Below are 12,356 nucleotides of genomic sequence, written 5' to 3'. Positions count from 1 at the left end.
TGTCGTCATTTCCAGCGGAGGGAACTCAACCCGGAAAAGGGTGTTGGCTGAAGGAGAGGAAGAACCAGAACCAGAACCAGACCCGAATCCTGAGCTGCATCTTGACCTGGACTCGGAATTGGACCGGAACCTCGACCAGCTGAGACCTGGGACACTGTAGCAATCCACACAGCCGCAGTTTGATCCGGAGCGCTCTGCTAGCCGCTAATAGCTAACATTCCGGTAAGTTCGGAGGGAGCGGAGTGGGCTGAGGTTCTGTTGAGGCCTCTGGACCAGAACCAGCTGGCTGACCAAACCAGGGACCGATCACTGAATCAGAACATAAAGGAGTCGGATCCGACGGGACAGGAAGTTACGTCAGCTTAACGGTTCTCTCGTTAAAGTTTTGATCACAGCTGGTTTAGATCCTCAGGGGCCCCCGAATATCTGAATGTGTTTCAGGGCCCCCCAGACATTCAGGAGCTGATCCAAAGCGTATTCTGAGCTGCTCACCGGTTCTAATGGATGACTGCTTGGTTCTGCTGGTCCAGAAGAACTTGGGCAGTACAGAGATCTTTGGAGGGTCTCAAAGTTAATAAACGGCACATTGAACAAGATCTTAAAACACCGCACAACAACCCTTACTAATCAATAATCTAATATTTAATCAGATTATTCTATATCACTGTCATCATATGGGGACAATGCAAAGTAAATATAGTCCATGTTTCCCTGATATAATGTTTCTGGTTCTGCTGAGCTGATCTGAGACTGAAACTGTGAAACAGACCAGAGGAGAGAAGGTCAAAGGTTATGAAGCTATGAAATAAGAACAGTTGATATTTTCCTAAATAAACCTTAATAATATTTGTTAAACTCCATAGCAACTTGGCTTCAGACTGTTTTAAAGATCGAAAGGCTCAGAGGGGTTAACTCTACATCAGTTTTCTATGTTAGCACCTCAGAGATCTAGAATTATAAGGCTGAGATATCAAGGCAAAGAAAACTCAGTAGCTGCTGGTAGGGGCCATCCAGGGGCCCTCCAGACATCCTATAAATGGTTGAATTGTAACAGAAACCATAGATCTAAACCTGTTGCATTCATTTATTGAAAATGTTACTGAATTTTATTTAATGCGTTGAGCTGAATTTTTTTTAAATAAATAGTACATTTAAGATTTAGAATCATCTTAATAGTCTGATTGTTGTGTTACCATGGCTACAATATGGTGCAATCTTTGTTTTAGAGCTGGTTTATTGATAAATACATCACAGGAAACAACCAATAATCAGTGATTGATTTTAACCTGGTCTCCCCCCCACAGACTTCATGAAATATATATTTAAACATGTTATTCATGCTGAGGTTCTTAGTAGGAGGGGCCCAAGGGCCTAAATCATGATTCTGTCTAAGCCTCGTATTACCTTGAGCCCTGCATGAAGAGCCGCTAAGCTGCGTCTCTGTGCTGGAATCTACCTGGAATCTACCTGGAATCTTCTGGTCTGCCAATCTGCTGACGCTTTTGGGGTGTCTTGATTTATTTAATTGTGGCATGTTTGGTTTTGGTTCTGGGTTGGCAGACTGGGGTGGTGGTCCCACTGTTCAAAGAGGGCGGCTGAAGGCTGTGCTCCAATTACAGAGGGGTCACACTCTTAAGCCTCCCTGGCAAGAGAACCTATTCAGGGTCCTGGAGGGTTCTGGGAGTTCTGGGAGTTCGCCCAACCGGTCTACATGTGTTTTGTGGACTTGGAGAAGGCGTTGAACCGTGTCCCTCAGGGAGTCCTGTGGGGGGCGCTCTGGGAGTATGAGGTACCTTTGATACGGGCTGTCAGGTCCCTATATGACCGGTGCCAAGGTCTGGTCCGCATTGCTGGCGTTAAGTTGGGATCGTTTCCAGGGAGAGTTGGACTCCGCCAGGGCTGCCCTCGGAGGAGTTTAAGTATCTGGGGATCTTGTTCACCAATGAGGGAAGAAGGGAGCGGGAGATCGACAGGCGGATTGGTGCAGCGTCTGCCGTGAAGCGGGCGCCGTACCGGTCCGTCGTGGTGAACAGAGAGCTGAGTCAAAAAGCGAAGCTCTCGATTTACCGGTCGATCTTCGTTCCCACCCTCATCCATAGTCATGAGCTTTTGGGTCATGACCTAAAGAACGAGATCCCGGATACAAGCGGCTGAAATGGGTTTCCTCCTCAGGGTGGCTGGACTCTCCCTTAGAGAGAGAAGCTCGGTCATCCAGGAGGGACTCAGAGTAGAGCTGCTGCTCCTCCACGTCGAGAGGAGCCAGTTGAGGCTCGGCCATCTGGTCAGGATGCCTCCTGGACGCCTCCCTGGTGAGGAGTTCAGGTCCCACCAGGAGGAGGGGAGACCCAGGACACGCTGAGGGACGATGTCTCTCTGCTGGCCTGGGAACGGCTTGGGGTTCCTGGAGGAGCTGGAAGAGGCTGGAGAGGGAAGACTGGGCCTCCCTTCTTAGGCTGCTGACCCCACGACCTGACCCCGGATAAGCAGAAGAATATGGATGGTTTTGTGCTGCGGTTCAAATTATGGGTCCCTGAACATTTTATTGATGTTTATGTAATATTTTGTGAACTCTAAATGCTCTGGGTAGAATCTTCTATTCACAGCCGCTCATCTGCAGCCCAGATCCCGTCAGCAGCGGCTTTAACCCGCCTGGTGGTAACGTTGGGGTGAAGCAGAGTGAACAGTGAGTAGGTGGTACCACCTGGTACCAGGGCTTTGAGGTGCAGTGTTAGCAGTGGTACCATTTCTTTATATCAGGATATCTGGTTCTGACGAGCACCGAAGAACCACAGACTGAAGTTCCAGCTGGAGCTAGAAGTTTACATACACCTGTCTGACATTCCACCAGAACCAAAACTCTGGTTTTGGGTCACAATCACCAGAATCATTGCTGTTTACTGAAAGCCTAAGTGATGACAGAGATAATATCAGAGATTATTATTATTAATGTCTTCAGGATCAGAAGTTTACATACAGAAGAAAATCATGGAGGTGTTCCAGTTCTTTGAATAGTTCCCAGTCTGGCTCATTCTGGGAACTAGTTCATCTGAACCAGACTGGGAACTGTTCAGAATGAACAGGTTCAGTCTTCGGTGCCGTTTCCTCTCGACCAATCAGCTGCTGTGTCTCTGCAGGAAGGGAAGATGAGTGGCGGGATGAACAGCATCGACGCAGTGAAGAAGAAGATCAAGGTTCTGCAGGAGCAGGCGGAGGAGGCGGAGGAGCGAGCGGAGCAGCTGCAGCGGGAGGTGGAGAAGGAGAAGAGGACCAGGGAGGAGGTATGCGCTCTGGTTCTGATCCAGTTCCTCTGGTTCTAGAGCCTCTTACGCTGTAGGAGGGTTTGAACACAGTCCGATCTAGTCTGGCCCGGTCCAACCTGGTCTGAACCCGGCCGATGTTTAGAGTCGGGTTCGTTGCTCCCTGGCCCGGTCCAAACCACTCTCTAGAACCCAGAGTGGTTCCGTTGGATCAGACAGGTGAGTTTGAAGCCAGTCACTGATTGGTTGATTGGCTGTGGGGGCGGAGCCCAACGTCCAGCTGTCTGAGGAGCGCTAGTTTCTTGATGTCCACCATTTTGACTGACGGCTTGCGATCCTTCCATTCACAATTTGTTGACTTGTCAGTGATAATAAATTGTTACTAACATGATGATGATGTTAATAATATGATAATATGTTCAGTAATATTTTATTTAATTCAGTTTAGTTAATATTCAACAATATGAACACAGGATCTTCATCAAATATTACAGAAGATAAACTGTGAAATTATGAACAATTCATCTGAATGAATAAACTGGTTGACCTGGAGCTGAGTTCGGGTCAGGTTAGTCCTACTGGTCCTACTGGTGCTTCTAGACTAGTGAACCTTTCTGAGTGGTTCTGTTGGGACCTGGAGATTCTGGCCTCATCAGGTTGACTGGCGTACCTGTCCAGCTTCTCCACCGGGCTGTGTGTGTGTGTTTGTGCATACTTGTATTCCTTTGTCCAGAGGACCACTTGCACCACTGCCACCCACTAGAGGAGGTCAAAGGGGACAGTGAGGACCTCCCCAGATTTTCTGGAAGGACCTGATTAGAACCAGGTCCTGACCCTTGACCCTGGGCTCTCACCTCTTATCCTGCTCTCTCTCTTGCAGGCGGAGGGAGAGGTGACGTCTCTGAGCCGGCGGCTGCAGCTCAGCGAGGAGAACCTGGACCGGGTCCAGGAGCGTTTGGCTGCTGCACTGCGCAAGCTGGACGAGGTGGAGAAGGTCGCTGATGAGAGCGAGAGGTCAGTGACCTAGGTCCACCTGTAGCAGGTGATGGAGAGGAAGAGGAGCTCATCTTCATCACCTGTTGCTGTCATTCTCACCTAGGGCCAGGCAATAAAGCAATAACAAAATCTATCACAATAGGCATGTGATCGATATCAATAGATAATACATCTGAGGTTGACTATGAGATAATATATTTGATAGAGGTGTGCCGATTGATCGGCCACCGATCATAATCGGCTGATTTCCGTGAAAAAGTGTATGATTGGTGATCACGGTCTCTTGTTGCCGATCACCTGCATCTCATTCGCAGCCTGCCTGTGCAGCTGGTCTCCTCTTTCCTTCACAACGCGCAGCAACAAATCCTAAGCGGTGTGGAACTATGACGCTCTGAGAGTGAATGTGGACGTTTGTGTGTTGCGCCAAATAAATACCTTGGGAGTGAAGCATGTCAAAATGCATCAACACAACGAATCTAATATGACGTTTAAAAAACAAACATTTGACGGAGTTCGGCTACATCGAGCCTCAAAGCAGGCAAATAAAGGGACATCTGGAGCGGCCAGTGAACAGCGCACAGCTACAAACACTCACCCGGATTAGCATGACGGTCAGAAAGCTAAACGAATAACCCGTAAAATGATTTAAGTCTCCGAGCTGCGATGTCAGACGCTGGTTCTGCTCCACCTGGTGGTGACTCTCACACCAAACCTCTGCTTAAAGCTGCAGCATCTGACTTAAACAAACAAAAAGAGATTTTACATATATATTAAAAAGTTTAACTTTGTAATACCATGAGTTAGATAATCTCTAAAAAAAAAAAATCCATCTCCTCCCTGATCTGCATAATTACTCCGCTCAGTCAGAAACAACCAATCAGAACTAGCAGTAATCAGCTAGCCGCCATGCTAACAGGAAGTTTTGAGTCAGTAACTCAGGATTGTTTATTTTGATGCAACCTGCATTTGATTCTGAATGAAAATCTAGTTTTTCTTTACATTATTTGATACAGGCAGTGTTGTGAGATTTTTTTGACTTATGCATAATTTATGGCACTGAGAGCCTTATTGTTAAATATTATTTTACTGATTGGAGGTTTTCAGTTGTCCTTTTGACTGAATAGCTGCTGGATTTTGGCTGCAAATATTTTGTAATTTATGTCTAGATTAGGTGAATTTGTTGCCGGATCATTTTTCCATTTTGCCAGATCATATAGCAGTATTTATATCTAAAGCGAAAAATTAACAGCCAATCCAGGTGATCGGCAAAGATCGGCCTCATGGGTGATTGGTATCGGAATCGGTAGCAAAAAACCTGATCGGAGCGTCACTAATATTTGAGATGATACAAATTAAATAATTTTACTGAACTCTGATCCAGACCCTCACAGCATTCTGGGAAATATAGGCAGAGGAAAGGCTTTAGCAAAGTTAGCCAGCTAAGCTAGCTTTGTGGCATCAACTAGCTCACTGAGCCCCATAACTGCTTAGAAATAAAAAAAAAACCACAGTGTGGAAAAACCTGGAAAGGTCATGGCATCGGTGTAGCCGTTTTTCATTTAAAACAAAACAAAAATGGATATTTATTGATATTGACTGATATGAAACAGTTGTATCAGCTATATCACCTAGCCCTGCCTCTAGCAGACAGAAACACCTGGACAGTGTCTTTATGACCCCCCACCTGTCTGAACCCCCACAGAGGCATGAAGGTGATCGAGAACCGGGCTCTGAAGGACGAGGAGAAGATGGAGCACCTGGAGGTCCAGCTGAGGGAGGCCAAGCTGATCGCTGAGGAGGCCGACCGTAAATATGAGGAGGTACCTGATTGGTCGGCTGGTAGTCACGTCCACACATGGTGACATCATCACATTAAACCCAGACTAGTTAACCCAGAGTAAATCGGAGTTTTCACAAATTGGCTCGATGATCCGAGATTCAAAGACTAGGAATGACCGAAAGGCAAAAAAATCTAAATTTGACCTGGAACGACGTGAAGGTGATCAAATCACACCGACCGGAGCAGCCGCCATTCATCAGCAGCGGTTGAGGCTCCACCGTGGAGCAGATCCCCGTTTCATGTTTTGGAGTGATGTAACTTCAAACTCCAGCTCAGCTACGAGCTGAAGTTTTACCAGCGACGCGTCGGGAGCTGCAGACCGGCAGCAGGCCTTGCTGCCTCTAAAGCCGGCGCTCAGAGCTGAGCTGCTCTGAATGCTGCAGCAGCTAAAGTAGGTTAAATAACATCAGCTGCACCGCCCACCTCTGCTGCAGTGATGGACATTATTTTATGGCGCCGTTTTCTGTTTTTAAAAAGTGATCCATAGAGCAATCGTTAATGTGTGGAGGTTCCCCAAAACTGTACTCCAATCAGAGCAGCATACCGTAAACACGTTTAATTAAGCAAGTGTAAACAGTATTTGGTAAACTGCTCAAGTACTGAGTAACTGATCATAGCACCTGATTTAATATTCAAAATATCCTCAGAAGTATTTACTGTGAATTTGTTAATGATTTGTTCTTTAAATGACCGTTAGTATTATTTTGGCTGATATTATTATACATTAAATAAGTAAATAATCAAACCAATATAGTCGACTAAAACCACAATAAGAAACTTAATCATAGCAAAATGTTCTGCACCATATCAGCCTCAGGAGATGTTTGAGGGATGAAGAGTCTCTGATTTCTGGTTCTTTAGGTTCTGACGGGTCTGCAGGTCCTGTCCTGATCCATTCTGTCTGGTTTCACCCTGCACCACGACGGACACATTTTTTAAAATTGCCTGTGTTCATCCTGAGTAACATTACTGTTGTATCAGTTCAATACGGGACGCAACATTTAACAGCCAAATGCGGGACGGGTGGCAACCCTATGTAGAACGGTTCCGGTAACTAAATGAAACCTTCTTAGAGCAGCGCGCCACAGCAAAGGGAAAATAACTCAGAAAAACCGTCAAAGAACAACTCAAAACCACTCGTATCCTCCTCCCCCCACTTTCCGTGTCGGCTAGCTACACGCAGACTCGTTGCCATAGTAACAAACAGCTCCTCTATATGTATGAGGATCCAACACCATAAAACCCACAAACGTTTCCAGGCTTGATGTTTATTTGGGTTATAACATGATGTGAACACAGCTGTGCTGCTCTGATCGATGATCTGGCAGAGTTGGTGTGTTGGTACCGAAACACTGAATTTCGCTGCACATGGACGTTTATTTATTTAAACTTTTCAATGACCTGTGAAATATGATACCTTGAACCTTATCGAGTTGTCCTGGTGTTGACAATTAGTAGCAAACTAATATTCTATTGAGAATAAAGCAGCGGCTTGTGAAACTGGAATGTCTTTGGATTTTACTGATATTCTTTAAAAAACAGATATCCTGAGTCTTATGGATTTAGGATAAGCCCTGAAAATACTGCTTCCTGTTTTTAACGTGAGGTTTTGGTCAAGATAAAGTCACAGTTAGACCTTCAGTAAGTGGGATAAAGTTTTACTGGTCAGTGAACCGATTGCAGCTTTCTCTCAGATCGGCCTGGTGGCCGGTCTGTCAGTCAAACCTGTCGCTGCAGAGCAGGAGAGGAAAGGGGCTGATTTTTAGACCTTTGCTGAAGTAGAAAAGACCAGAGGATGAGATCGGCTTCACCTAAATATCGACCAATCACCGATCTCCCAAAATTTTTGAAATCGGCATGAAATTGGCTCGATTTTATGTTGGTAGTAAAAATATTGTAGAGGTAGAAAAAAAGGAAGCAAAAAGTAGTAAATTCAACTCTGCCATTCTAGTATTTACCCTGATGATGTTAAAAAATATATAAACAATTTACTTTTTTTCATTTTTCTCCCCTCATTTTCCCTCCAACTTTCCTGAGACCCCTCTACCGCCCCCTGGTGGAATTACTAAAATGCATAAAAATCTGACCTTAGCATTCAGCAGTATTACTGCCTCATGGTTGATACTTAACATAAAACAATTTCACAATAAAAATAGCCTCTTTTATCATTCAAATCCTTTGAGTAAATTAAGAATTAGTCTTACATGAGCAAAAGCTAAAACTTCTGTTTATATGGGGAATAATGGGCACATAGTGACTGGCATTAGCATGTAGGCTAGCTGAGCAAAACAAACATTTGAATTGCTCTCTAGGGTTTCACTGTCAAACATCACTGAGATATTTACACTTCAGATTTATAGTTTACATCTATTATCTACTCACTCTATGAGCGTATATTTACTGCTGATGTCTTAACGGGATTTATTTATTTTACTCTGTCGGCCATTTTACCTGTAACCATAGGTCGCTCGCAAGCTGGTGATGGTGGAGGGAGAACTGGAGAGGGCCGAGGACCGGGCCGAGCAGGCAGACAGGTGAAGCCACTCACAACCACAACCATCAGTCCAGACAAACGACTCAGAACCACATCAGGGTCCAAATGCTGTGCTGAGTAGAGCTGAGTAGATCTGACCTTTGACCTTAGTGTGGTGGAACAGATTGAGCCAATAGGAACAGGCCTTATCATACTGAGCTGAAAGCAGCCAATCAGAGCAGCTCAGCGGGTTCTGTTGGTTCTGATGGTTTGGACTGCTACATGAAGCTCCGCCCCTTGATCTTTGATGTCACACTGATGATGATGTCACTCAGACTAACATCCTCCATGTATTTGTACCTGTTTGTTCTCATGGAAACCACTGCATGTGTTGCTGCATCCCCACCTGTCTGTCTGACTCCTCTTTGCTCTGCCATCTGTCTCTTCATTTGTCCTCACCTGTCTCACCACATTACCTGTCTCTCGCTCGCCCATCTCTCTTTCTCTCTCGGCCATCTCTCAGTAAGGTTTGGAGGCTGGAGGAGCAGCTGAGGGGTTTCAACCAATCACTGAAGAGCCTGCAGGCGTCTGAAGACAAGGTATTGCAGGTCATGTGACCTCTCACCTGTCGGTCAGAGCGGGGAAGCTCCTCCTCCTCGCCTCCTGTTGCCTCCATGACCTCTGACCTTTACCTGCGCTTCAGCCCCTCCTCCACCCACTGCGCGCTCCAACACACACACACACACACACACACACACACACACACACACACACCTTCCGGCAGGCCCCGCCCACACCTGTTTGACGCCATGTGTTCTCTGCAGTAAGTGTCGGCTGGTGGAGGAGGAGCTGAAAACCGTGTTCACCAGCGCCAAGTCTCTGGAGGCGCAGGCGGAGAAGGTAGGAGGGGGGAGGAGCCTGATCACTGATCAGTTCATCGATAACCTCACCTGGAGGAGGTGGAGGTGTGTTCAGTGGCGGCCAGAAAGTCAGACGTTTCAGTCTCCAGCTAACACTAATGACGGATAGAGTTGCTGGAAGGAGAGGTTAAACTGATCCGCTGACTCACCTGAGCTCCGACACCTGAACAGGTGAGCTCTGATTGGATGTTGTCTCTGTCTCACAGTACTCCAACAAGGAGGACCGCTACGAGGAAGAGATAAAAAATCTCAGCAACAAGCTGAAGGAGGTGAGCCACATTTCAGCAGTTATCTTCCTGTTAGTTTAGTCAGTTAGCCTCCTCAGAACTTCCTGTTAGCCTCCTCAGAACTTCCTGTTAGCCTCCTCAGAACTTCCTGTTAGCCTCCTCAGAACTTCCTGTTAGCCTCCTCAGAACTTCCTGTGTTCCAGGCGGAGACCAGAGCCGAGTTTGCCGAGCGTACGGTGGCCAAACTGGAGAAAACTATTGATGGCCTGGAAGGTGAGACTGGTCTGAGTGTTTTGGTGGTAATCACTAATCAACAATCAATCAAATCAAATTAAGTAACTAATTGGTAATTAATTTTATTTGTAAGTAATAGTTAATGAACTGTAAATTAAATTAATCCTTAATTATTAATTGATTGTTAATTGAGCCTTAATTGATCTGTAATTGTTAATTGATTCTTAATCATTAATTGATAAGTCAGTGATTCTTGAGAATAGGGACAAAACAGGTCCTATGGATAAAGCATGAAATTTGAATAAAATATACACAAAATATATATTTTTCAAATATCTGACTAAACTAACCTGGGTCATGTGAGCACAACAATGTATATTTTTCTTTTTTTTGCTGAATATTTTTTTATTTTAAACATTGTAGTCGGTGGATGATGCCTGTAAAAGCCCTTGTCCAGGAGCAGAACTCAACACATTCTTATAGTTTAAAACAATTAAAGAAATACTAAAATTATATATTGTGACAATTAAGTATAATAATTTAATATAAATAATTATAAAAGTATCAATAAATTGAATTAAAAATCATTTTTATATATTTTCCAACTCCATTGAAATTTGTCCTTAGTTTTTGTCAACGCCGTCAGAAATGAAAAGAATGTAAAAAAATCAGGCATTATTGGGGGGCACCAGAACTTCTGAGGACCCCATGACGTTGTCTTTTCTCTTCCTTTGCTAGGAGGGCTAGTTAGCTCCGGTTAGCTTAAGTTATTCTTTAGTTTTTTCTTCTGTTTTATTCCTAAGTTGTTTGTCACAACCATGATGTGTCAACTCCATAACTGACAATTTACAAAACTTTGATGAAATTTTGTGAAATAAAAGCTTAATTTTGGTAAACTGTAAAGATTTCATGGACCTGATGAGCTACAATATGGCCTCCTTCAGAATAACATATAAATTGAGGTAGTTTGGCTTTTTTTCAACTCCGTCAGTTTTTGATTCTTTCAGTGAAATTGTTGTCAAATCTCACTTAAATGTGCAGTTAATTCATTTTAATGTATTTTTACATGAATTGCATTACTTCACATGTACCAAGTTTTTCATTTTATTCACTAGTTTGTCACCACCTTCAGTTCTGGGTCAACTCCGTCAGATGGCCTTTTTGTTGTTTTTTGGTTTTAAATAATATTTCTTTTGTTTCTTGAGAAGCATTTGTCTGTAAAATGAGTAAAAATATCACTAATGGGGTCATTAAAAATTATTTTCATTTATTTTTGTCAGATGGTGATGACAAAGTTCTGGGTCAGGTTGATTAAAAATGTAATAAAAAAAAAAATGTTGCAACTGGGAGCCTGCACCTTAGCATCTTTACATTTCCTAAACATTATTTGTCATATTTGCATATATAAGGTTGAGAAATAACAAAAAAAATTATGGGAAAATTAAAACCCATTTTGTCCCTATTCTCAAGAATCACTGAAGTACTGGTAATCATTAATTGATGGGTAATCAATAACTGCCCGCATCTTCCTGTTCCAGACGCTCTGACCTCAGCTAGAAACGCCAACATGGAGCTCCAGGCGACGCTGAACCAGACCATGGAGGAGCTCAACTCCTGCTGAAGCTCCTCCCACTGTGTCACCTCCTTCTCCTTCCACGGGACAGGTGGAGGTGGGCCGGGGGGTGTGGCCTCCTGTCTGGATAAATCCTGATGTCACACATTCCGTCTGTCACCTTTGACCCCATCCCCGTCACTAACCGCTCCCCCGCGTTTATGACTAATTCAGTGTTTTCTCTGAATGTTCAGTTTCCTTTGATAATTGATTTGTTAATTAGGGCCAAATATTATTTCAGCCAATAACGTTGGAGGGGCGTGGCTTCAGTGTGTGATCAGCCAATCATGGAAAGACATTCCACTGCCAAATATGGTGACCCAGGGGCCAATCAGAGCTCAGATGAAAGAGTGTTTTTACCTGGTGATGTCATCACTGTGATGATGTCACAATTCATTCTAATGACCCAAAGCAAAGATTTTATAAAATAAAACCATCGCATGTAAAAACTGATCGACTGGCTCATTGATAACTGACCGGCTGCTAATTATTGGAATCGTTCTACCGTAGCGAGTTTGAATATTAAGTTAACTGGTTCAGCACCAAGGACATCTCCGTTTCCATGGAAACCTTGTTCCAAGTGGACTGGTTAGACTGGTCCTGACCTGCAGAACCGTCCAACGTGATTACCTCTGTAACCATGGAAACACAAGCACTGCAATATTTGTAATGAGGTCCTGAGGCAGAAACTAGAACTAGAACCAGTTCAGATCAGAACCGGCCTGGTCTGATCTGCTTGGGTTCAGATCGTTCAGCAGCGCCCCCCGCTGGCCCTGGCCAGAATAAAAACTGCAAGA

General features: G+C 44.4%; 1 protein-coding gene across 1 annotated transcript; it reads left to right on the top strand.

Annotated features, from left to right (window-relative positions):
- LOC106932708 (uncharacterized) lies at nucleotides 1-12,008 on the top strand. The gene is made up of 9 exons (XM_015011541.2): nucleotides 1-222; nucleotides 3,135-3,278; nucleotides 4,138-4,271; nucleotides 5,956-6,073; nucleotides 8,557-8,627; nucleotides 9,391-9,466; nucleotides 9,693-9,755; nucleotides 9,917-9,986; nucleotides 11,486-12,008. The coding sequence occupies exons 2-9, from the start codon at nucleotides 3,144-3,146 to the stop codon at nucleotides 11,566-11,568; spliced, it is 750 nt and encodes a 249-aa protein (XP_014867027.1). The 5' UTR covers nucleotides 1-222; nucleotides 3,135-3,143; the 3' UTR covers nucleotides 11,569-12,008.
- The last annotated feature ends 348 nt before the right edge of the window (nucleotides 12,009-12,356 follow it).

Source organism: Poecilia mexicana, unplaced genomic scaffold (assembly GCF_051168715.1).
Source record: "Poecilia mexicana isolate PSO_F unplaced genomic scaffold, ASM5116871v1 scaffold_16, whole genome shotgun sequence".
Taxonomy (NCBI): domain Eukaryota; kingdom Metazoa; phylum Chordata; class Actinopteri; order Cyprinodontiformes; family Poeciliidae; genus Poecilia; species Poecilia mexicana.
This window is presented reverse-complemented; position numbering and strand designations above follow the sequence as displayed.

Coding starts and splice junctions, on each gene's coding strand:
- LOC106932708 (XM_015011541.2), top strand. CDS start 3,144: ATGAGTGGCGGGATGAACAGCATCGACGCAGTGAAGAAGAAGATCAAG. Junction 4,272..5,955: donor GTCGCTGATGAGAGCGAGAG/GTCAGTGACCTA, acceptor GAACCCCCACAG/AGGCATGAAGGTGATCGAGA. Junction 9,987..11,485: donor AACTATTGATGGCCTGGAAG/GTGAGACTGGTC, acceptor TTCCTGTTCCAG/ACGCTCTGACCTCAGCTAGA.